The 26873-nt window shown below is 47.4% G+C and overlaps 1 protein-coding gene across 2 annotated transcripts in view; it reads left to right on the forward strand.

Annotated features, from left to right (window-relative positions):
- LOC146809241 (zinc finger protein RFP-like) overlaps nucleotides 1-26873 on the forward strand; it is a 255257-nt gene that overhangs the window by 123079 nt on the left and 105305 nt on the right. For both annotated transcript variants that reach the window (XM_085616066.1, XM_085616067.1), the window contains one exon: nucleotides 9476-9600. In XM_085616066.1, coding sequence (XP_085472192.1) covers nucleotides 9476-9600 — 125 coding nt within the window. The remainder of the gene's footprint in view (nucleotides 1-9475; nucleotides 9601-26873) is intronic.

Raw genomic sequence — 26873 nt, forward strand, 5'->3', positions numbered from 1 at the left:
GTAGAATCCCAATTCATTACTATACTTCTGAGTGTTTCTGCTCTGCGGGAAAGGTGGTTTTGGCACCTGATTCTGTGAGGAAACCACCTGCTGCTGTTGCTGCAGTTGACCACTCACCTCATTCTGCACCTGCGGATTCAATGATGCATTTTCATTATTAGTACTTGGAGGGTATTTACACTCGGATTTCCAATGCCCTAACCTACCGCAATTATGACATGGGAACTTCTTTTTAGCTTCTTCTATATTACCTTTCCTCTTTCCTGGGCCAAATCTCGGTCTAGTTCCTGGGTTATTTGATTGTTCGACCAACTGAGCTTCCTGCCTTTCAGCTACCTTTACTTGTGCCCACATTGCCTTTTCTTTTAATTTTCGCTGTTTGGCCTCAATTTCGTCTCTGAAATATTTAGCATGTCTCAATGCTTCATATATTTTCTTTTTCTGCCAATCAACCGTATGCTGCTTTATCATGTCACCAATTTCTGGGCGCAAACCATATACAAATCTGTATACGAAATGACTCAAATCCATATCACTCAGGTTCTCATCTCCACTAAACTGCTTAAAGGCTTGTATTAGTCTCTCATAGTATGCATGTACTGATTCTTTTCCTTCCTGATGTGTTCGATCAATTTTTACCCAATCTGTCTCTTTTGGGGGCACTTTGTTTTTCAAAAATACCATAACCTGTTCGTACTTCTTCATTACCTCAGGGTCCGGAGCTCCTGTCTTGGGATCCCTAGGATACTCCTGAGTTGGCCAGTTGATCATCAGCTTGCACTCTGTCCACAAATCTGCCGGTACTATTATATAAAATAGACTATTCAAATCTATCCATAGTACTTTCGACAATTTTACAAATCTGTCTACCTGCCTGTACCACTCGACGGGCTTTTCGCGTAGTCGAGGGAAATCATTTGTGAATGACAAAATGTCCTGTCTTGTCCATGGGACGTGTACATATCCTCCTCCTGGGATCTCCCTCATGGGATATTCAGTCACTACCTTTTCTTTCTCTCTAACAGGGAATGTCGAAACTGTCCTTTCTGAGACATCATTACGTTTTCTATACCATTTACTTCTCCATTTATCCACGTCTCCCCATTTTCTCAATAAAATAATTGTCCTTAATCTGACCTATCTGTCCTGTGGTGTTCAGATTTTCAATGTCTTTTTCAGTAAAATCAACTCGATAGGGTTTCTGTAAGGCTTTTACCTTATCAATATCTATACCCATTTCATTCGCAACTTCTCCTAGTCTTTCATGCAAATTTTTCGCTCTCCATGTCACACTTTTGCATAGGAATAACAGCTCCTCATCCTGATAAATTTTCAATTTTTCTATGGGAATAGTCCCTACAATTAATTCTTCCAATACCATCCGTAATTTAGCCACATCTATTGACTGGGATTCTTTATCTTGTCTCTGTAACCCTCTTAACCATTCACTCAGTTCTTCCACAGAAGGTCCTACCGGGTTTTCTATGCTACTCTGTTCTGGATTTCTCTGGGGTTCCAACAAAGTTTCTACTGTCGTTCTACTCCTTTCAGCATAATTCTTATTTATAACGGGATTATTTGAAACATTCGGTTCAAACATATTTATTATCGGTCCCCATGGATTCTCAATTTGACTCAGTTCTGGACTCTCAATCAAATTATTATTCCGGTATGGTACCGCTAAGCAATGTTCACTATCCTTTTGCTTCTCAAAAATGGGCATTACAGGACCTATAGTCACTGGAACTGTTACAGCTTCTAGATTCTTGGTTAATTCTCTTATTTTCTCTGTTAATTCTAGAGTTGTTTTGGCCAATTCCGCTGAATTTTCACTATCTATTCTATTCACCTATTTCTTTTCTACCTCTCTAGTGGAGTTTCTTTTTCCTAAATCTGGTGACATAGTCTCAGTCTTGATAATTCGTAGTGTTTCTCTCATTGGGGCATTTGGTGTCAACATTTCTGGTTCTGGTCGTAACGGTGGTGGATTTTTATAAAACACATCATCCAACACATCATAATCTGATTCATTTGCTCCGTAACCTCGATTCCACATTATTCCTTTTTTCTACACATTTTCTTCTTTCATTCTCTCCCACCGCTCTTACAGGAAACATACCCTCTTTCATACTTGCATTCCTCCATCTTTTCATTCGATCATCATGCGTTTCATGCCCATATGACCTGCCAAACAGATATCTGTAACTTCTACCATTTCTTTGCTTCTCTCGCTCATGCACTTCGTCTTCCCACTCTGTCAATGCCTCAAACTGCGTCGGTCTAGGTCTTGGTTCTAGATACATCATCTTCTGGCGCAAATTCCTTAAAACAGCCAAATTAAAGGAACCATGTTCTGGAAATGCCAGGACTCCATCGTCCTTGGTATATTTTACCCAATTATCTACCCAAATACAAGTATGATATCCATATTTCGCAATCATTAAAGCTGCGGGAGTTTTCGGTGGAGGAATTAACTGTCCTTCCCTAGTTTTCACCTGTTTATCTTTCTTGAACCACTTTTTAACTTTACCAAACCAGGATTTCTTTTCCCTATCTGGTGGCTGGTAATACATTTTCTTGGTTTCTGTGTATCGCTAGTCTTTTACAACTGTACCGCTATTCTGTCCACTCACAGCGCGACTTCACGCTAATGCACCAATCAAGAGCGTCTACGTCACTGTCACAGTCCTCTAATCCCAGCGCGACTTACACTAACGCACCAATGGGGAGCGTTTACGTCACCCTGTACTTCTCCAATCCTTGCGCTGCTTCACACTAACGCACCAATCCAGAGCGTTTTACACTTCTGACCCACTGTCCAATCCCAGCACGGTCGTTCTGACGTCAGCAGCCGCTGCGGCAGCTCTGCTCCTGTCTACCCCTCCTTTACAAGTCCGCTCTGTGAACTCTTATTGCAACTTTTTACAATTCTATTAGTAACAACACTAAAACATCTCCATTGTCCGCTTCGCTAACCAATGAATAGCAATAGACCTTTCTCACGATAATACCAGCTTTCCCGAGAGCAGCGCTTACCCCTGCCCTACTACGGAATCGTTACTTCCGTTGATGAAGTAGCACATACCTCTACCTCACCCTTCTAACAAGCACTAGCTAATTGTTTCTCTAGCATTTAAGACACATAGTTGGAGACCCAATGCTCCTGAGAAATAAACCTAGAGTTTCGCAATCAACCCGAATGCCTTTACATTCACACTCTTTCACACAAGAAAATGTAGTTCATACACACAGAATCCTGTCTTTCTCGAGAACAGCGAACAGTCTGTTCTACTACAGAATGATGACACACGTTAACAAAGCAGCGCTTCCCTCTGCTTTGTCCTTCTAACAAGCTCAGAGAACACCTGCTACCTTTTCAGTGATAAGCGTTATCGGTATGCCAATTGGTTTCCTGGTACTTAAAGACTAAAATTTCGCAGGTAACCTTCGCTATCATACACACTTCTCTCACACAGAGAATATTTCTAATGGCAACACACGACAATGCTGCCGAATCGAACGCAGACAATGCGCCGTGCAACTTCACTTGTCACACGTTTCCCCTGTGTACCTACAGGGCAACAACAATTCCGTCTTTCCCGAGAGCAGCGCTTACCTCTGCTCTGCTACGGAACTGTTTACAAACTTCCGACTTCCTACATCCCAGAAGCCGTGCTAACAAATTATAACTCAACATATAGTGTTAGTACATAAATCAATACCAATCAATAATCAATAAGCTATTTACAAGCAATGATCACTAAAACCAAAACAGAAGCTAACCATATCTCTGCTACCAAGAAAACTGATGCAGCGCAGAATGCAAAATCCCTCCCTTCGTCCCAGATCATAGATCACACACAATCACTACATTCGCTGGTGGGGCCCATAACACCAACATTCATCCTTCTAATAACCTGTTTCCAAGGAGGCGATTGTTCCACTCGCTGTAATGGAAGGAAGCACTCATATATCCCTATCTATAAAGGCCTAGACTTCACCTTTTAGTACTCCTCCCATGAATAGGCCATGGATCAGCTAGCTGCAGGTTGGAGTGATAACAAAATCTATAACATTATTTACATAAATACATTTCTCTCATAATAACGACCCAACGCAGTTCTTGTAATAAATCTTAAATTTTTATCTAAATAATCAAAATTGAGTCTCTGGTTTAATCAAGCAATAGACCATCATATTTACCTATTCTGGCTAATAGGTCGTCCTCTAAGTCAAAATCTTGGTCATCAGTTCATACTGTCAGAGTCTTAGGAAACAGCTGTCCTGCAGTGTCACCGTCCTCTCCGTCAGCATAACGTCAGGAAATCGAAAATCTTCTGAAGGGTCTCGCCAGATCAACCTCTCTATTCTACCATTTTTATAGTAAAATTACATTCCACAAAGTAACGAATGATATTTTGAATGCATCTAATTGGTCCGTTTAAAATGGTTCAACAGCTTTCCCATACGGATAATGTGTCTTTAGATATAGTTCTTATTTTCTCCTCGGAATAGTATCTTTTCATGGTGTGTCCTTGGGTGGCACAGTTGAGTTAGGGTCGTCCAAAGGCCACTGCAGCTGATGGTGACACATGCGCACTTCACCCAGAAACCTTCATAATGGAATCGTGTGCGTCAAATAGGGATGTCGGCCATTTTGTGGCCACCAAATGGTCAACTTAAGCAAAGAAACACAAAAATGTAATTAATACATGGAAATGACTAATAAAATGTTATCCCCTTACTAATACCCATATGTGTGTGTATTTATCTAGCAGAAGCAACACTTAATGCAGGATATATTCACATTAATAATGCACAAATCACGAATACATCACGAAAGCAACATATAATCATGCAATTTCTAATTGTCTATTATTAATATGCATACGAAATTAGTTTACGTTATTAATTAGGTCATGCCAATGCAATTCCCACGTGCATTTCTTATATTAGTAATGTTGGTCAATTTACACAGCAAACAATTAGTACAATTACTATTAATTAATTATTCTTATTCATCTAAACCTGCAAAATGGAGAGGGTATACAATTTTTAAAGAAAACCCCACTCCAGCAGTCCCTAAACCCGCCCCCATTGAGATTTCAAAGCATGTCTGTATCATTATCATAACTTCAATTTAAAACTATCATGCAATTACTTTTCTTTTGATCCAATATGTTTAACTGACATATAAAATCAACAGACCTGTCAGAAGAGGGTGTGCAGTGGGTGGGGGGGAGGGCATTATTCCCCAGGCCCACGTTTCTTTTTACCCTGCCACATTTATTTATAGATCTTGCTGCCGTGTTTATTAATGGCTTAGAAGCTAACACTATAGATAGCGCCAAATGCTGTGCCTTCTTTTTCCCAACAAGTCATTTTAAATAATTTCTGGAAGATATTATCTTCCCATGAAGGGGCCCCGCTTTACATAATTTACCCGGGCCCTGAAAATCAGAACGCAGGATAGAAAGGTGTGTAACCGACGCAGACCTCTATCTGAAGTGCTTTTGAGGTGTACACGGACTTTAATTATGACCCATACCTATAGGGAAGGGAAATCAAAGTCCATGCAGAAAATGAAACCGACTTTGAAAATACTCCACTGACTGAGTGCGGAGCAGCACCCAAACTTCCAAGCATCACACACAAAGAGCCACGTCTGGCCTTTAGGTGGCAAAACCAATAGGTCTAGCTCTATAACTGAAAGTGTCTTTTCACTGGTTGGTGAGTTTGTTTCCTAACTCTGGTGCAACCAATCCCCACACATCATGCTCAGATTCTCCTCTGCCCACCCCCAATTATTTATTATAGTTTGTTTTGAGAGGCCGACAACGGCAAAATGCCTCTAGGCTGCTCGCTTATGTTTTTCGATTTGCTTCATCTTTCTTCAATGGCCGTCAGCCATGTTGAAATTGTTAAATAAAAAGTCATAATGGTGCCGGTGCGTCACAACACATGTCCAGCCATGAATGGTAAAATATGTGCGTCACTGGAAGTTACCTTTGAATGTCTTTCATACCGTTCCAAAATAAACGGTGTGTGGAGGCGTTTGTGTGCAAGAATTGAAATGCATGAACGCTTATGCTTGGAGGCCCCAATGCATGAACTCTTTGGCAAAATCAACAGATCCGAATTTGCCTTTTAAATCCGAGATCTCTCGGCTTTGCGAAAGCTACTTTTTCAATGAGCCTAATATAAACAAACAGCTACTTTATGAGAGCAAGCATCTTGTGTTGGTGGTATGAAGCTTCTAAAGTGGTCAGCACGGTATTGTTTGGGTGACAGCCAGGCTCATACAAAATATGCACCCAGCCACACATACCCATCCTTTCCTAGTATTCATAATCTATATATTATAAGTAAGAGCAAACTCTGTACATTGCTGCAGAGATGGGCGAGCCAGGTGTGAGCCAGATGCCAGGCTCGGTCTCAACTGAGGGTCGTCTCGGGACCTCGAGTCCAAAACAAGCTGAGCTTCCTTCTGGGTTCTGCTTGCCACCCTGCCGCCATAGCTGTACCCTTGTTCACAAAGTTAAAACAAACCATTAATATTAGAGGCAAAAAGGAGAGACCAATGATAACTATTTAGAGGATGGTTTGTACAAAGTAAAACTAGAAGATTGCAGGTTCCCTGTTTAACCAAACATCATAGGCTTTTTTTCCCCTCTCCTCCTTAGCCATCCTGCACAGCATGGGGCATCCTTTATTGCTTTACTAAAAACCATTGACAAGGATAATAGGTCCCAAAGGCGAGACCTGTTGGCTTTGCCAATGCTTGTTAATATTGAGCTTGGATTGTCACAGTACTGATTCAGGCTCATCATACCATGTAGTTCAAAACAAATAATCAATTACAATAGATAACCAAATACTCCAAACATAACAGATCAACTTTCAGAGCAATATGCCAAAAACAGTTAACATGATAAGAATTCATCATATGGATGCCTGATCTTTTTACGGGAATAGTTTCTAAAATGAAAACAGTATCCTAAATACCATAGTCTTGCTATTTAGTTTCATCATACCTTAAAATCAGACGGACGGTCACCCTTCCAGTTAGAAGTAATATAAAAATCTGCCACAACTATAGCGAAAACACATAATTCAGTTACACTTACGTGACTATCCATGAGCTTTTAGGAAGTCTAAATAGTTCTGAGAATGATGTGCATAGATAGACAATCTGAATGAAGACAATGGAAGATACCCAGCCAGTAATAATAAAGATGACTGCAGGAACAGAACATATAGAGACCATCACTGATGTAACCAGGGAAAACAAGCAAATAAAATATGGGTGTTAATGTGATGGGGATAGGCTGATGTTTAATAATTCATCCACGTGCTGAAAAATTAAAATGTTTGGGTAAATTACTATCACAAATGCCTGCAGATTTAATATGACCAAGTTTAAAACCAATAACTTGTGAGGTGCATTCATAGACACCCCTCCGTTTAGTCAATTTAGCATCATATTTAGGGCACGTCATCAAGCATACTACTTAGCAGGACTGCCGACTTTGGTGACTGTTCCATGTACATAAGTAGCTAGATGCCTAGTAGGTGTTATGGTATGCTGATTTGTATAGTGCGCTAATCCCCCAAGAGGGTACCCAGACACTTGGGCAACATGTGTAGGTGTGTGGTCCCCAGGTGCTTATATGAAGAGCCAGGTCTTCATCTTCTTGAGGACGTCTGTAAGTGAGGAGGAGGCTCTGATGATTTGAGGGAGGTCATTGGGTGTGATGTAGGAGAATGAGTGTCCTCAAGTTTTGCTTTTGTGGATGTGGGACATGGGAGCGAGTGAGAGTGAGGTAGACCGTAGGTGTCTGGTGTGTTGGGGAAAATGTATGCAGCTGTTAAGGTATTCTGGTCTTCTGTTGTGGAGGGCTTTGTATGTGTGCGTCAGAAGTTTGAATAGGCTTCTCACGTCAATAGTTAGCTAGTAAAGCTTCCTGAGGTGCGGTGTGATGAGACTGCGGCATGGAAGTTAGAGTATGAGTCTTGCAAATGCATTTTGGATGGTCGAGTCTATGTAGCAGTTGTTTGAAGATTCAGGCGTAGAGAGTGTTGCCGTAGTCCAGCCTGCTGATCAGGAGACAAGTGACAGCTTGTGCATGGCTCCTGGTCTTCCACAGCATCGCCTGGTCCACCCAGCTGCAGTTCCAAGGTCACCGTCAACTCTTTTACAACACCCAACATCAGTGGGTATTCGTCTGCCGTGCCATCTGGTCACTTCCAAGTGACATAGACTCTGTTCCCTCTGCTTTCAGGTACTTCTCGACTTGAATCTACCTTTGGGTTCCACCAAGCACTTTCACCTTCTCCAGCAGCAGTAATTTCCTAAAGTCCTCCATAGGGTTCGACAGCGGATTCCAAAGCCCCTTCACACCTATGCACCCAGCTCCCCTGGGACCGGTATTCTGGTTCCTAAGGTATTCACGGGGGTGGGGGGTGGCTCTCCAACCATCTGTCTTCCATGGGGTTTCTTCAGGGTCAACTGGGAAGGATCCTTCTTCTTTAAAATTGCAACCGTGACTTACACGTTGATTTGTACAGAGAACACGGTTGTGTTCCTAAACTGAACACGACCTCCGTGGGGCTCCTAGATACTCACCTTGGGTGGTTCCTTGGATCCCCGACACTTCTATGTCCTCTGGGTACTGTCTGGACTCGAGTTGTGGTTTGCATACCCCTATTTTAGTATGTGGTTTGGTCCCCCCCCCGCTGACCACTGTGTATTCTGTGCTACTTAACTGTTTTTATTACAAAGTATTGTGTGTATTGTGTATATCTCCGGCTAGGAGCTATCCAAATGTGTTAGTGAGTGTCTTATAATAAATAAATATTTCTATAGCTACACTGTGTGATTCTTTTTCATTTAATCTATACCTATAGAATTATATATCGGTAAATCAAGCTGCTTTACACACCTTCTGGACTAAGCCTGAAGGCTGCTCTCCAAAGAGGCCACTTAGAGAGCTTTCTAAGGTTGTCTAAGACCACTAAAATCCCATAAGTGTTGTCTGAATCAGTTCAAGGTATCCACTCACATAAGTGTACATCATATACCGAGTTATCCTCTCACAAGGTTGCTATGCTTTCAATTAATGAGATTCTTTAGTGTTTGTAAAAATGTTTGATCTCACTAAGATACTTAGCAGGAGAGAATGTCTTGCTGGATAAAGGTGCCAATTTTGGGCGAGTTTAAACATTAAGCTCTGGTATAACCAGTGTTACGCCGGAGCATAATGCAAAATTCCCCATTTGCTCCACTGTTGCTGGAAAATAAATTTTGGGAATTACATTCTATCCCTCCTTTTCAAGTACGAAATGTATGAAAATTGCCACATAATAAATGGTTTACATACATATTGCGGATTAGTTTACAGAGATCCAACTTTCAGTTTTCAACCAGCATTGGTGTCCTTTGATAGGTAATAATTTTGTTTTGATCCCATCTTAGGGAGGTGATCTATGATGACCTAGAAACTGAAAGGAAATTGCCCGAGAAGAAAGGCAAGTTCATGAATAAGATTCATAAAATCTTATTCTCAAAGCGGAAGAAAGATAAGGCATCTAGAGCTCAAGGTAAAGCAGACTCCTTATTCAAGGTTATATTTACATGTTTATTACAAATGACAAATTATCATCGCCAACCTTAGCATATCTGTGCCTGTTTCATAGCCTGATTAACTGTCAAAGAAATTAATACCTAGCTCAACGAGGGAACATTTTTAACTCCAGTTTTTGTAATTTGGAATGGGTTACCTGCTAACTCCAGATTTTTTTTTGTTACATATCCACAGCTCATTAACCGAAAGCAGATTATCACCACCCCTTTCTCACAATTCTAGCAGAGGCACTGCACTGTGTGTTAATCAGATTTATGTGAGCAAAACTACTCTAAATAAAAACGTTTAAGACTTCTAAATGTATTTTCTCTTATGTAGTCCTCCACAGCATCTGTTTCCATCATTTATATGGAGTTAGCTTTCCAGGGTGAAAGTTATCTGCAATTTTTTGCTCATCTATACACAACCACATAAATCTGACAAGGGGCAGTTTTTTCATTGGCGCTTTGCCACCTCCCCCTCTGGTCTGAGCCACCACGTGCATTACTATATATTTTTTTTAACTATTTTTAAAATGTCTTCATGGTGCTTGACCGCAGTGCAGCTGGCGTTCTCTCGATTCTGTGCTGTCGGCAGGGTGTGGCCAAAGCTGCTGATTGGCAGGAAGCAGGTCTTGGGTAAAGTGCGCTTGTCAGGCTGGCCAGGTCTTGTACAATGTCCAACCTGACATGCACACTTTAAGCCACAGATAAGGAGCGAGGGGGGAACACAGAACAGTTCCCCTGGTCGCCATTGGAGTGCTGAGTTCACCCGTCGCTACCAATCCCTGTGTTACTCTCACGCTATATACTGCTAAAACACCATGAAAGCAATACACACATTTGTTCTCTTTATGGCAGCGCAACCAGGCCTCTCACCTGACCCATGTTCACATAGCAGCCTGGGGTAGGAGTCAGTGCGGCTGGTGAAATTTAAAAGTGGTGGGGCGTAAAATTATTGTTGTACGTCACTACGCTCGCTCACCTGAACAACCTACGGGGAATTCTGGGGGGTTCTACCCCGACAACATTTTGGAAAAAAGAGTGGACAAATGGTGCATTTTCAAGAATATTTGAGGAAGGAGGAAGGTTAATATAGCAATACGATTGAATTATTTATCATTTAAGAAATTGCCAATTGTTATGAGCTATAGAGGACAATCTTCGCATATGCTGATGTTATCATTTGCCCATATTAACTTTTGAACACACTGACACATGTGTAATGGTTTTAACTATACAATAAATTGATTCATTGACTGTGCAGTGCTGTACATCAATATGATGACACTATTTCCTTAAATTAATTTTCTGTTTTAATGCAAGAAACGCCATTTAAAAAACAAAAAGGGTAGAAGATATGAATGCATTTCAAGTAGAACTCTGTGTAAAAAATTCCTGCATGTACCAGGAAAGGCTTCCCATGTTCTCGTTTCCTAAAATTATCAGTAGACAAGCCATCCCAGGGTCCGAGGTAGGGGTGGGTGCCAGTCCTGCCGCCTCTGGCTCGTGCCAAGGCAGGGAAGCTGGCCACAACCAGAGATCAAACGAGTCAGAGGTTATCAAGCAGAGAGCCTGGACCCATGAGGAATCAGGGCCCGATCTGACCTCCGAGGAGACACCAGGAGAGAAGTGGGTATAGTTCTTGCTATTTCATCCCGTGTTCAGATAGTTCAGTGGGTTGTGTTTCAGTTGCGTAACCTTTAGGGCATAGGCTCGACTTTTAACTACCCAGCCCCGCCTTCGATGTACCCATGGCAAGATCGTTTTTAAGTTCCATTTTGCTGGTTCTTCCTTGGAGCATGCCAACCTGTGGACAAGGGCTGCAAGGTCAGAGACTGAGGGCCTGGGCATGTTCTTGAGTTTACACACGGGATATCCGGGAGAAACCCTTCGACGTTCTCGATTACGGGCCTGGGGTCTGTGTACGTCTAGGAGGAGATCGATGCCTGGCTCTAAGAACAAAGGCACGAGATGAGCCATCAGGACATCTGACATGTAAATGAGAACACAGATCTCATTATGTAAAAAAATATGATATAAACTCTTTCAATTTAAATATATTTCCTATGAATGTAAACTAAAAGGTGTCAGTTTGTCACGTGTAATGTATACACTCTAGGTGCAGCACCATTATTTTAGAATCTGGATGACTATATTCTCTGTCCCGTTTACCACCAAAGGACAATGTTCTGTGTGTCATTATTTCATACTATGTTTAATAAGTACAAGCGACGCACTTTAATTCAATCGGACGTGTATAAAGTGTCAAAACGTCTTTCCTGAAAATAGTGCAAAGTTAAGCTTAATCAAAGGCTGAAGACTATATTTATGTTAATATCACTGCTGGCCCTTGATTTAACAAACAGTAAAGCAGGCGAGGTCCGGCACCTCGTCACCACCTCAATGACTGACGCTGTTCCCTGTTCCCAGCTAGAGGCTCCCGGTGCGGTTACCCTGCTCCCTGTTGCCGGCCCGCTGTTGCTGTTACCGGCTCACAGCTCCCGGTTCCCTGCTGTCGTGTGGGAGTGGGAGCGGGGCTGCCAGAGGCCGCGAGGAGGTGCCGTGGCACCGTGGTGCACCGTCGTGCGAGGGCCTCTATGCAGCGGAGCCGCGAAAGTCCACCCAAACCCGCACGAGTGCCTCAGCAGCGGCGGGAGCTGCGTTAGTGCCCCGCAGTCAGCGCCTCCACAGCGGCAGTAGCAACAAAAAAAAAAAAATGTTCCATCAGCAGCGAAACCCCTTCAGCAGCGGCAAGGGCCACGCGGTGATCGTTGTCGGGGTGTCCGGTCCGGCCCGGTAGTGTGGTTTCTCGTGTGCTCTCTGGAACTTTAAGCTTCAAACCTGCTGTGCTTCCTGAGGAGCTTTTTGAGGACCACGACATAAACCATAACAGCCCCTTGGCGGTATTTATTTGAATTTGCTGCTTGAATGCTTTTGTTTTTTGGACTCCCATCTCCAACATTTGGCACTACAACACGCGCCCATGAGAAATGGGCCTTTTTTGCAACAAAACATCTATTAATCCACCAGTGTTCCCAAAGCCAAATTAATAAAAGCGCCAGCCACCATCTCACCTGAACAGCCACTGTCTCACCAGAAACAAGGAAAGAAATCAACTAATTGTTTGCTCCTTGCACAGCTTCAGCATCGCTGATCCACGACCCACCCGAGTGATCCCTTCAGGCATATAGAACATCCCAAGTAGCCCAAGTGATTCGGTCAGTGGGGACATACCCCATACCCTCAACGTTCCACAGCGATGAGATCTGGGAAAACCAGGAAAGCCCTATCTAATCCTTCAAAATTGCCAAATTCACAGTTACAATCGGGTATCGCCATAAATACAGCCACGGACACTGCAACCGAGATACAACCCTCACAGTCTTCATTTCAAGTTCAGCCTCTCCTTGTTCAACAAACAACAAGCGGAGTCGGTGTGATCAAGCGAAATCAAATCTGCAAAGATATGCATTTGAGAACTTCAGCCTCCTCAGTTGCCTCAACGAAAAAAAATTCTTTGAGGGACTATTTCAGAAGCTCTGTATCCTCTTTAAAGTCAAGATCAAGCTCACTCGACACACCTCGGACTCCTGCTTCAATTGTCTCAGCCTCAGCCCTAGCCCAGCACCAAAAACTGGTTCAGCCCATAATCCATGTATATGCTGGCGAGAAAGGCCTCAGTTTATCATTCTCAGGTCTTCCAACAGGTGTCGATCCCCAAATTAAAGAAGTGTTAGTAGCTACCCCATCTCCCCGGGTTCTTGTCCAGGCTCTTGTCCAGTCCTCCTTCGACTCAAAAGTCAACAATTTTCATACATTGGCTACTGTTTCCCCTCCGCCCCTCACTGGATGCCAGTGGACTTCGCCAGACGATCATTCCGTTTGGATTCCTAGCCAGTTTTCTCCCTCAATAAACAAGCCCAAAGCCCTCAAGGCCCATTCAACAGTAACTACCAAAGTTCTCACACCGCAAGTCGCTACCCAGGCAAATGAACATCCAAGCAAGCCCTCAACGTCATTCCCAACAATTTCACCACCAATTGCCAATCGTTGTTGACAAAAGATTAACACAGGTTGGGGCTAAAACACCATGCTCAATACTCACCTTGACTTATCTTTCTTTACCAAAGAACCCAACAGATCAACTGTCAACCCTCCATCTCTAGACCTAAATGAGCTCTGGTTACAACTCCTCCAAACCCTTCAATCTACAGTGTCAGCATTGAACTACCACACAGACAAAATGGATCAACAGGTGGATCTATTAAACACTCTTGCTGTGTACAACGTAGGAATTGACAAAAAAATGGAGGCGCTCAGCTCGCTGATAATTAAAGCCCAAGCTCAAGTGCAGCTAGTTCAATCAGTATGTTGCTGCTCTACTATCATCAACTCTTTTTCCTCATTTCCCCATCAGTCATTAGTAATAACGGAAATCCAGCGGATTCCAGAGTCCAGGCTTCCCGTTTCCACACCACTGGCTTCCCTACATGGCAAACATCCGAAGCATCCGAATCCCGAGCATATGTCCGACAAATTATCACCCGTTTCTTTATCACCATTAAAAGCAAGATCAGTTTCTAATGTACCCACCGATACAACTACTAACGTCAAATCACCTCAACAACCTGCTCATCGACTATCAAAACGGGAAAAGAAATGTCTTCGGAAATCCCGTAACAGGCTCACAGAAGAGCCAAAAAAAACAATTTGCAACTACTTCACAAATAATAAACCAGTGACTGTTCAGGACTCGAGCACATTGCTCACCGTCTCCACCAGTCAGATGCAAGCAGCCCAGCTCTCAACGTCCTAAAAAGGACTCTCAAAAGCAAAACGCTCAATAAAAACAGAGCCACCACAAGCCCCAAAGCACTCCCCACACCCAACACCTCAGGATAAAATTGAAGACACTGGAAACAGGCAATTACAAATTAATGAAGAACTAACAACTGTTACCAGGTCAGCCACAACCACGCCCTCCCAAAAGCGTTCACCAATCACCGATCCCTCTTCCTTACCTCAACCAACGACCAACAGTCCAGGCCCACATTGCGTAGCTAATCCTACCAAAGAACTGGACCACCAACTCCCGGCAATTCCACCCAGCCAACTTCCTTTGGCATGTATGTGCAAAACAGTTTTTACCTCAGCATCAACCAACCAAGTCAGTGAGCAAGCCTCCCCCTCGCATAGTACATCAATCTTTCAACGAACACTTGAAGTTAAGCTCAAGCCATCTAAGTTCATACCCACTGAAATCCAGAGCCCAGCCATAGACACCAATGAAAGCAAATTAATCTTAACGCCAGAGTACGTCTCTCAAGGCCCGCATGACATACTAAATCATGGGAACATAATTCGGCTCTTCAAATCAAACCCGGACCTGTGCAAGCTGGAATCAAAAGATATCCTTGCCATCGAATTTAAACCCAGCCTTGGCCCCCAACAGGTGAATCAAATTTAATCACACTAACATCTAAAACCACAAGGGAACTGGTTCAATCTAAAGCTAACCAATTTAAAAACTGGGGAATAATTATACCAACGCCCCGAGTTCCCCAATACCCTTCAATACTCACACCTAGCCGGGTCCCAGCTTTAAGTACAAGTCACACCCCTGTTCTATTTTTAAGTCAGCTAGAAGCCGTTCTCCAGTCGGCAATGACGAGCGCAGTGAAGTCGAGCATACCATCAGAAGTGCAGACTGGTCATGGCTCCCGGTAGCCCTATCCCAAAGCAGACCCAATTGAAATAACCTGGAACACGGACTAATAATCTGTTCCTGGAATATCAATGGTCTTTCGTCAAAATTGCAATCTCCTGCTATCCTTGAATTGTTTACAAAACATGACATTCTTTTTTTCCAGGAAACCTGGCTATCAACGAGCAACCCAATTGAAGGGTATCTGGAATTTACATCACCAGCTACAAGAAAGAGCAAGTTTGGCAGACTGTGCGGTGGACTGTCTATCTACGTGGCTACTCGACTGTCAGCATGTATCAAACAGCTAAAATTTGAAGTTGTCTGGGTCACAGGTATTGTGGTGGAAAACTTTTCATCATAGAGCAAGCTACTACTCCTAAATGTTTACATCTCCCCATGTACCAGGGAAAAAAAATCCAAATTGGACTGCCTGATCGAAATTTTATGTAACATCCTAAGCACATATGGCAGTGGACCCTGTTAAATCTCTGGAGACTTTAATACCAACCTCTTTCATAACCAGTTTGAAGACCTATGGATCACTTTTCCAGCGGTCCCCTCTCACCTCGCCACACAAACATTACCGCCAGGACTCAGACCGTCTAAACTGGGAGAATACGCAGTGCTCCAATTTAGCAGAATAGGCTATTTAGTAACAAATGGTCGCTCACCGACAGACACCCCCCCCCCGGCCTGGACAAGAACTAATGGCCAAATCCATTCATTTTTGGACTTTACATTAGGAAATAGCAAAATGCTCACCTTAATTTGAGTGTCATTACATCGCAGCACTGGGGGAAAGTGGCCATCAACCTCAAATAATAACATTATCTCTCAACATGCCTCACCATCACGCACTTGCTCACACAACATCATTCAGCCACTCGAAGAACCTAGGGCGAATGAAATAGTTGTCCAGCACTGCCCCCACTGCCATGGAGAAATGCGGTCATCTCCTACGTTTACAATGTGCAAAAAATGTGCCTATTATCGAAGGCTGGGAAGCACCGCTGAACAGTTTATTAAATGAATTCCCATCTAAGTCTTATCCCCGGCAAGATCCACCACAACCTCGCATTTCACCAGCAACAAAAACATTAAAATCACTAAGAAATACTGCCCTACGCCGGGCCAGAAAAAGCCCGGGAAACATAATTTTATTCAACCACTACAAGCAAGCTCAAAAAGCTTTTAAGACATCTGTGCACAGAGACAAACAATCAGCGTCAGACCAGTTCTGATAGAAGTTAGTCTACGCCAGCAAAAGGTCCAATACAAAGTTATTTTGGTCCCTTGTGAACAGTGACCCATTAGGAGGCAGAGGAAAAAGCAGCGCAAACATAACTGCTGACGTCTGGACTGAATTTCTATTTAATCACTTCAGAGAACATATAAGCAGGACAGAGCAACCCAGTCCCCATTCGACTTGCAAACTTTGGCCACTGCACAGGCGACACCCGGTCCACAACTACAGTTGAAGGCATCCTGGATTCACCCATAATTGTGAGAAAGGAGCTACGCAACGATTCAACCCCAGAGATCTTGGTGACACACTGAGTTTTAATAAACACCATTGCCAGGACAATTAGGAAAGGCAGGTCAGACGGAGCCCCCGGCTCAACGGTCTACCTCAGGGCTTGTTCAAGTCAGACGAAACGCTGTGGTCAGGTCTCCTTGCACCACTGTTCCTACATTGCAGGCTCAATGACCACATCCCGGATTCCTGGAAAGGTGCCATCATTCATCCCATCTACAAAAGTGGTAAAAGAGATGATCCAAAAAATTACAGAATGATAGTCCTTCTTGATTTCGAATCCAAATATTATGCCAGCATTTTACTAGAAGAACTGTCAACTTGGGCTCAATTAACACACAGTCTCCCCTTCAACCAGACCGGCTTCGTAGCTAATTCAGGCACAATCAGCAACCTATTGACATGAACTGTTTTGATAGAGAAGGCAGACGTTCGTCGTATGCAACTATATTGCTGCTTCGTCGACTTCAAGGCGGTTTTTGACCGGGTGCAATGCGGCCGCCAATGGCAAAAATTAGACCACTGGGGTATATCCCCCGCCCTCTTACAAGCCATAATCCTACTCCACACACAGACCTGGATAAGGATAAAGTTGGACGACAGGTCCCGTGTTTCAAAAAAGATCCAAACAGGAAGCGGCGTCAAACAAGGCTGCGTCTTGGCACCCCTTCTTTTAAACCTGTTTATCTCGGATCTATCTTCCATACTTGACAAGGTTAACTCCCACCCGCCCCAACTGAACGGAACCCGCATCAGCAATCTATTATACGCTGACGACCTTGTGCTACTGAGCCACACAAAAGTAGGCCTGCAGAGGCTTCTTGACGAACTCCTTCTCTACACACTTGACAATGCTCTTGAATTGAATCTGTCAAAAACAAAAATAATTCATTTCAGCAAATAGAAGCAGCGGAAAAGCAGGTGGTTTTTCTAGAATAAAAGCATCGCTACAGTGCCACACTATAAATATTTGAGAATTTTCCTCGACCCCAGAGGTTCCTTCGCCAAACAAAAAGACGCCGTCAAGGCTAAAGCATTGTCGCTTGAGGTTGCATCGGCAAAACTTTCAAAACATTTACTAGGGCCAAGCCTAACTCCTTTGCTCAAGGTGATGAAGGCCAAGATCACCAATTGCTTATCATACGGACACAAGATTTTGATGGGCTCAACAAACACCTTATTAAATAAATCAACCACCAGAATCTTTAAGTGAGCATGGCGCCTGCCAAGGTCTTCTTCTCTGGCACAAGTCAGATTAGAACTCGGCCTGTTAGATCCCAACGGCGTCGAGGCTGGTGCTTTTATGAAGCTCTGCAATAGACTGCGCAACTTCCAGGATGGCAGCCTTGAGTCCAAACTCTGGAATGAAATATCAACCAGCGCATTTAGCCAAAAATATCGGCAACACCTGGCCCGCTCCATACAGCTACTCAGAGTCACGGAATATTGGGGAACAAACCCACCACAACAGGCATTGAAGACCGTAATCAAGTGAAGCGTTTGGCTCTGGTCATTCCATTCTGACAGGGCAAAATTATCCAGAAGAAAACACGCCTGGGGTGTTGTCTCCGATTATAAACCAGGGGTTGAGTCATCCTACTTATCAAGCACATACTCCCTCTTTTGGAAGGTTAAGTTCATGGCCCTAAGGCTAGGCGAGTGGCCCTTTTTAAAGTATTTGCCGCAATGGCGGCTCCTCAGTCTCAAAATCGAATGCAGGGAATGCGTCTACCACTCCAAAAGCTTGGAGCACATAGCCTGCGCATACCCAGCTTTGTTAAATGACAGAAGGACTTTATTGCGAGCGGAGTGGAACAAACTAGGAGCTCACACATGTAGCCAGGCCATAATAGCAGCTATGAACCAAGAAAATACAAAGCTGAACATTCGGTTCACCAAATTTGTCATCAGAGCTTCGAAAGTGCTGGGGATAGAGAAGGCAGCAATTCTTCCGCCGGTTAGCCTTGCCATCTCTTTGTAATAAAAACTCGAGCGGCCACTGGCTCCCTCCGCCAGGCCGACACGGACACTGTTCTCAAAATTTTAAAACCAGCTGCCATATTTATTTGTCCCTTTTTCTAGATTTTCTTAAAATCACTCCGTGACAGTTATGTTATTTAGTGAGCCTGATCCGTAAAAGACAAATGCACATTCGGACAATTTTTTATTTCAACCCACTTTTATCGCAAGATTATTGCACTGTTCCTGCTCTAACTAGGGTTCTTTTTTGCTTCCTTTTAAATCTTTGTATATGTATTCATGAGTCACGGGGTTTTAATATTTTGTTATGGTTTTTAGTAATCAAACAATAAATTTGAATTTGACTGACACTGCTTTGATTAGGACAACAGCGAGGAAAATCCCACGAGGCAGTTTGCTGCTGGCTACATGTCTTCAGGCTGTAACAGAGCAGTATTTCTTGCTTTGTTCTTCAGCAGCACAGTGCCGGGCAGGGTGGCGAATTACGCATAACAGCCCGGCGTTGGGTTCATTTTTAAGATATTGGTCGCTTTTATGCTGGAATTGGAGCACAGGTACTTACTGTGTCTCTGGAATGAGTGACTCACCATAAGGAATGAAGTGTTGTGCACTCTGTACGCTTAATGGGCAAATAACAGCAGACTTAGAGAGTGGGTGTTCTTCGACAAATTGGCAAAGTAAAATTAATACTGTAAATTGAACGTTTAGCATTTCTCTCAGTATATTGACCTCAAAGATTGTATTGTCAGTTTTACATGGATTCCTATCCTTTCAAAAGTATTCTTGCGTGCCTTACTGACAGTGCCGATGCATACATATTATCAATAGCAATCAATATATTGATCTGTAATAGTGTAGGTGTGGCCGCGGCGTGTATAGAATGCCAAGTTGTGTGTGCAAAGGGCACCATTTTAATGTACGGGGATGGAGGGGGCGTTGCTTTCTTGTATGGAGATCTGAAAATTTGCATTCCACGTACAAGATTTGATTGATACATATTCATCAAATACCGTAAGAAGTCAAGTAAAAAGGAAACATTTGAGGGTGCCTGTGTCTTTCTACAGAGTTGAGTCAAGGCGCTGAATTCCACCGCGGGTGCAAACATGCACCTACCGTCAGATGCAGCACTGAACTGCTGCACGGCCACCATGACCCTTCGCACACTGGCTCCTCACGAAAGTCCGAAGAGAAGGGGGTGACTCAGTGCTTCTCCGAATGGGATGACCCTGGGCCCTCCCTCCCTGAGATGACCCTGGGCCCTCCCTTACCTCAGACAGAGGCGCCGGAGGATCACATCGGACTACAGAGGGTGTGAGCGAGTGCCAGGCATATACACACTGATGCTAACACTCCACTAAAATCCTAGAGGTGGCTTTAGCTGATTGTTAGAAGGCAACCTCAGAGGAGCCCGGAGGGGGCCCTGACTAGCCTGAGACCAACCCTCGCGGTATCGTAGCCGGGCACTGGCGGGAGACTCCTCAAGGGAGGAATCTCGTATCTAGGATCGCACACTCGGCACCACACGACAAAGAGACGCCACACCGTGGGTTCTTAAGAACAAATCTTTATCAAATTGGAGTCGTAGGATGTTTATGATCAGCACGGCAAGTATATACAAGTAGAGCACGGGCTCACAGAGTCTCGGGAAGGGGTAGGAGGTAGCGGGACAGTCTTTGTGGTTATGGATCCAATGCAGGGGCGTACCCGGCGCACAGCTCACAATCCTCGAGCTGGGGGATACGCTTGTCTTTGTCGGGGTCCGGCGGGACCAGGAGAGTCGGTGGGAGCCGCGAGTCACTCAGCAGGGCTCAAGCACAAGTTCGGAGGTCTTACGATCTTCAGGGAGCCGCGAGTCACTCAGCAGGGCTCAAGCACAAGTTCGGAGGTCTTACAATCTTCAGGGAGCCGCAAGTCACTCAGCAGGGCTCAAGCACAAGTTCGGAGGTCTTACTATCTTCAGGGAACCGCGAGTCACTCAGCAGGGCTCAGGTGTTTCCAAAGGCGAATCTCCCGGATAGTCCCAGAGCACCCCTTGTTATAGGTCGACCCCTCTTTGATGTCCGGAGTCGGTGCAGGCAGGGGTCTTGTCACCTGGGGGTCGCTTGTCGGGGTTTCCTGCCAGTGTCTTTTGATCCTTTCAGGGCCAGGTCGGGAGGAGTCCCAGACACCCAGCAGGCGTGGAGCCAGCCCTCGGGGAGGCCGGAGGGCCGATCGAAACCCACCTTCCCAGGGGAGCTCAGAGGTGCAATGGAAACTGCTCCTCCCTCTCTCATCCCAATGGGAGCGCGATGTCCTCCAGCCGGAGTGGGGCCTCTAGGCCAGGGTCGCGCTGGGGCCGGGCGGCCATCTTGGTGCATGAAGTGGGCCCGGTGTGGCCGAAAGGAGGAAGGCCACGGACGGGGAAGTCCGGGTCGGGTGTGTGTGTGTTCTGGTGGGAAGGATCGGCTAGGCTGTGTACTCGGGGGCTGCATGAGGTGCATGGGTCAGGATATGTGGTGCGGGGACAGGGATGGCCATGCCACGAGGCCGGGTCTAACACGCGTCCCCCCCAGCTGAAAGCCGGAGAGAACTACCCATCGTCTTGGGGGTTCTCTTCGCTGAGGCGGAAGAACCGGGAGAGGCCATCGGCGTTGGCGTGGTCAGTACCAGGGCGATGTTCCACGGTGAAATCCATCCCCTGGAGGGAGATTGACCACCGCAGTAGTTTGGGGTTTTCTCCTCGCATCTGCATGAGCCATCGCAAGGGGGGATGGTCGGTTTGGACTTTGAAATGGGTGCCGAACAGATAAGGGCATAACTTCTTGAGGGCCCAGACTACGGCGAACGCCTCGCGCTCGATGGTGCTCCATCTCTGTTCTCTGGGCAACAGCCTTTGGCTGAGGAAGGCTACGGGCTGGTCTAGGCCTTGGTCATTCACCTGGGACAGGACAGCCCCAATCCCATGCTCGGAGGCGTCCGTTTGCACCAAAAACTCCTTGGAGTAGTCGGGGGCCTGGAGGACGGGGGCAGTGCACATGGCCGCTTTCAGGGCATCGAACGCCTCTTGGCAGGCAGAGGTCCACTGCACTTTCTTGGGTTGTTTCTTGGACGTGAGTTCCGTGAGGGGACCGACCAGGCTGCCGTACCCCCGGATGAATCTCCGGTAGTAGCCCGTGAGGCCCAGAAAGGCTCGGACCCTTGTTTGGGTAGTGGGTGGTTCCCAGGCTAGGATGGCGTCGAACTTGGGCTGTAGAGGGGCGACCTGGCCGCTTCCGACCTGGTGCCCCAGGTAGACTACCGATCCTTGCCCAATCTGGCACTTGCTGGCTTTCACGGTGAGGCCTGCCTGGCGCAGGGCGGTTAGCACCCTCCGGAGGTGCTGGAGGTGCTCACTCCATTCGGCACTGAAAACTGCGATATCGTCTAGATAGGCAGCGCTGAACTGTTCCAGCCCGGCCAGGACTCTATTTACCAGTCGCTGAAAGGTGGCCGGGGCATTTTTCATCCCGAAGGGCATCACGCGAAAGCGATAGTGCGCATCCAGGGTGGAGAAGGCGGACCGCTCCTTGGCTCCTTCTGTGAGTGCAATTTGCCAATAGCCGCAGGTGAGATCGAATGTGCTGAGGAACCGAGCAGCCCCGAGTCGGTCAATGAGCTCGTCGGCTCGGGGAATGGGGTGGGCATCGGCTCGTGTGACTTCATTGAGTCCCCGGTAGTCCACGCAGAAGCGGAGCTCTGGGGCGACACCGGGGGCAGCTGCTTTCGGGACCAGGACCACGGGGCTGGCCCAGGGACTGTCTGAGGGTTCGATCACTCCCAAGGTCAACATCTTCGAGACCTCGGCCTGAATGCAGGACCGGACTCGATCAGGGACTCGGTAGGCTCGGTGTTTCACCGGTGGGCTGTCTCCGGTGTCCACGTCATGGACACACCAGTTGGTGACTTGGGGGACCAGAGAGAATAGGTCGGAAAACTGCCCTAGGAGCTGGCGGCAATCCTCACGTTGCTGGGAAGTGAGGGATGGGGAGAGGTTCACGCCTTCTACAGAGCCATCCGTCTTTTTGGTACACAGGAGATCAGGGAGGGGATCCGACTCCTCTTCGGCCCCGTCATCGGTGGCCAGCAGGAGGCTCAGTTCCGTCCGCACAAAGTGAGGCTTGAGGCGGTTCACGTGAAGGACCCGGAAGGGGTCCCGGGGGGACTGGACGTCCACCAAGTACGTGACCTGGCTCTTCCGCTCAACGACTTTGAAGGGCCCGGTCCATTTATCCTGGAGGGCGCAAGGTTTCACGGGGGCCATGACCCATACCTGCTGGCCCAGCTGGAACTCGACCAGAGTGGCGTTCTGGTCGTACCAGCGCTTCATCTCTTCTTGGCTCGCCTCCAGGTTGGCCTCGGCCAGCTCTCGGAACTTCCTAGTCTGGTTTCGGAGGATCAGGACGTATCGGAACACATCTCGGGGGGGGCCTCTGGGCGCCGCCTCCCACCCTTCCTTGACCAGGCTGAGGGGCCCCCGGACGGGGTGCCCGTAGAGTAACTCGAAGGGGCTGAACCCCAAGGATTTCTGGGGGACTTCCCGGTAGGCGAACAGGAGGCAGGGGAGCAGGACGTCCCACTTACGCCGGAGGGGCTCTTCTAGGCCCGCGATCATCCCCTTCAGAGTCCGGTTAAACCGCTCTACCAGGCCATTTCCTTGGGGGTGGTACGGGGTGGTGAACTTATAGGACACTCCACATTGTTGCCACAGGGATGTCATGTATTTGGAGATGAAGTTCGTACCACGATCGCTCACGACCTCGCGGGGAAAACCCATACGGGAAAAGATTCCCATCAACGCCCGGCCCACCACGGGGGCTGTGACGGTGCGCAGGGGTATGGCCTCAGGGTATCGGGTGGCATGATCCACCAGGACGAGAATGGAGCGGTGACCTTGGGAGGTTGGAGGGTCCAGGGGCCCCACGATGTCGATCCTGACCCGTTCAAAAGGGGTACTGACGACAGGGAAGGGTTGGAGGGGAGCCTTGCGCTTTCCTCTGCTCTTCCCACTAGCCTGGCATGTGGGACAGGACTTGCAGTGGGCTTCTACATCCGCTTTCATTCTGGGGCAGTAAAAGTGAGTCACGAGGCGACTGTAGGTTTTGTCCTGGCCCAAGTGGCCTGCGAGGGGGACGTCGTGGGCCAAGCCCAGGAGGAGGTCTCGGAAGCGTAGGGGTACCACCAGCACCCGGGCGGATGCTAGCTCCACCGACTTCTGCTCGCTGTACAAAAGGTCATGTTCCCAATACACCCGGTGCGTTCCAGTTTGGTCGCCTGCGGCCTGGGCCGCTGCTTGTTGCCGGGGCCCGACCAGGGAAGGACAGGTAGCTTGCTCCCGGCAGAACTCCTCTCGGGAGGGGCCCCCCTCGTGGCGCCACTGGGCCAACTCGGGCAGATCGCCTAACTCGGTGACCTGTGCGGAGTCGGAAGGTGGGGGTTCGTCGCTGGCGACCGACCCTCCTTGTGGGGGGATGTGGGGACCCTCGGCGGGGACCATCCTGTCTTCGGTGGTCGGGGCGTCTTCGACTTCCCCAAGGGGGGTCAGTCGGGCTGCCATAGATCGGGTGGTGGCGCACACCCACTCAGGGAGACCCATCATCCCTAGGTGGGTCCTGCGCTCGACTTGTTTCCAGGGGGAACTTTCCAGGTCGTTCCCCAGGAGACAGTCGACTGGCTGGGAGGTTCTCACTGCGACTTTCAGTTTACCGACCACCCCTCCCCATTCAAAAGGCACCAGGGCTACCCTACACAGACTTTCCGTATTGTCAGCGGAAATCACCGGGCAAAAGACGTTGGGGAGGACCTGATCTTCGTTGACTAAATGACTGAGGACACCGGTGATGCTGGCCCCGGTGTCACGAAGGGCCTCTACTTGGTGGCTATTGATCATTACGAGCTGCCCATATTTCTTCGTGTTGGAGGGCAGGAGGCTTCCAGGGACCATTTCTCTATCTCCTAATGATGCTAGGGCCATGGCGGCGGGTTCCCACTCTACGGTCTCCTCAACCTCCTCCCCCAGTGCTACATTGGCTATCTGTCTAGCGGGGGGTGTTGTCGGGGTGATGTGTGGGGCCATGGGGCATTCAGGGTCATTGGCGTAATGCCCGGGCTTCTGACAACGGAAACAAGTGATGGTCACCCGGTGCCCCCGTCTCATGGGTGGGCCGGATACAGCTGGTGGGGGCGCCGGGAAAGGCGGAGGTTGGTTTTTCAGGGGACTGAACTGGGACTCTCTCTGCCCTCCCTGGTTCCCCCCCCCTCTCTGGCGGGGTGGTCCCTGACTGGCTCAGGGGTACTCCCCTACGGGGCCCCGGGAGACCCGGGTGTTGGTCCAGCGATCCGCCTTGACAGCCAGCTTTCTCGGATCTGTGAGCTTGCTGTTGAGCAGATGCTAGCGTAGTTCCACAAAGCAGTTCGCAGCCAGGTGTTCCCACAACATGAGGTCGGTTAGTTCCTCTAGGGTGGTTACCTTGCTGCCCTTGATCCACCCATTGAATGCACGGCTGAAGAAGTTTACATACTCCACCCAGGTGGTGCCCGGGATCTTCCTGCAGTCCCGGAACCGCTGGCGGTACATCTCCGGGGTGAGGCCGTACCTTGTGAGGAGGGCCTCTTTCATGTGGTTGTAGGAGGTCTGCATGGAGGTTGGTAGGTCGAGCAGGGTGTCTCTCCCTTCGCTCAGAAATCGTCCCCACAACCCGGCCCCCCAATCCTTCTGCGGGACCCGATGGGAGGTCATGGCGACCTCGTATGCCCTGAACCACTGTTGGATGTCATCGTTTTTGTAATATTCTTTGACCACATCCTTGGGAATGTGGACCTTCTGCTCCGCCGAGGAGTCCGCCCCTCGGTTTCCCGGGGGCCGTGCTTCTTCGCTTTTTGCTTTGAGATCGATTTCCTTCAAGCTGCGTTCGTGCTCCAGTTGAAGTCTCCTTCCTTCGTGTTCCCGTTGGAGTTTCTTCTCTTCTAGCTCGCCTTGTACTCGCATCTGTTCCACTGCTAGCTTTTTCTCCGCTAATTTCAACTCGCCCTCGATTTTAAGTTTGGCCAATTCGTGTTTGTGATGGCGACTTCTCACCCTGTCTGCGAGTTCCTCCGGGGATAGGCCCCCATCTGGTACGAAGCTTCGCACCTGGTTGCTGCTGCGTTCTCCTTGGGAGGGTCCAGCTTCGTCGTGGAGCTCCACCGCTCCTTCTGGGAGGGGGGCTCCAGAATCCACCCAAGCTTTTAGTGCCTTCTGCATATCTTCTTTGGTGTTGAGACCAGTGGTAGCGATTTTTAGTTCTTTGCAGAATTGCTTCCGTTCTCTGTGTGTGTACTCTTCCAGTTGTTCCGCCTGGAACACGGTACTGGTGTCGTTTTCTGTGAGAATCATGGCGTTTCCTTCTGCCATCTTTGTCGGTGGTGCGTCAGCCGTTCACGGTACGATCTCTAGATTATAGGCCCGAATCCCGTCGCTTGCCACCAATGTTAGAAGGCGACCTCAGAGGAGCCCGGAGGGGGCCCTGACTAGCCTGAGACCAACCCTCGTGGTATCATAGCCAGTCACTGGCAGGAGACTCCTCAAGGGAGGAATCTCGTATCTAGGATCGCACACTCGGCACCACACGACAAAGAGACGCCACACCGTGGGTTCTTAAGAACAAATCTTTATCAAATCGGAGTCGTAGGATCTTTATGATCAGCACGGCAAGTATATACAAGTAGAGCACGGGCTCACAGAGTCTCGGGAAGGGGTAGGAGGTAGCGGGACAGTCTTTGTGGTTATGGATCCAATGCAGGGGCGTACCCGGCGCACAGCTCACAATCCTCGAGCTGGGGGATACGCTTGTCTTCGTCGGGGTCCGGCGGGACCAGGAGAGTCGGAGGGAGCCGCGAGTCACTCAGCAGGGCTCAAGCACAAGTTCGGAGATCTTACGATCTTCAGGGAGCCACGAGTCACTCAGCAGGGCTCAAGCACAAGTTCGGAGGTCTTACAATCTTCAGGGAGCCGCGAGTCACTCAGCAGGGCT

This window comes from Triturus cristatus, chromosome 7 (assembly GCF_964204655.1).
Source record: "Triturus cristatus chromosome 7, aTriCri1.1, whole genome shotgun sequence".
Lineage (NCBI taxonomy): Eukaryota > Metazoa > Chordata > Amphibia > Caudata > Salamandridae > Triturus > Triturus cristatus.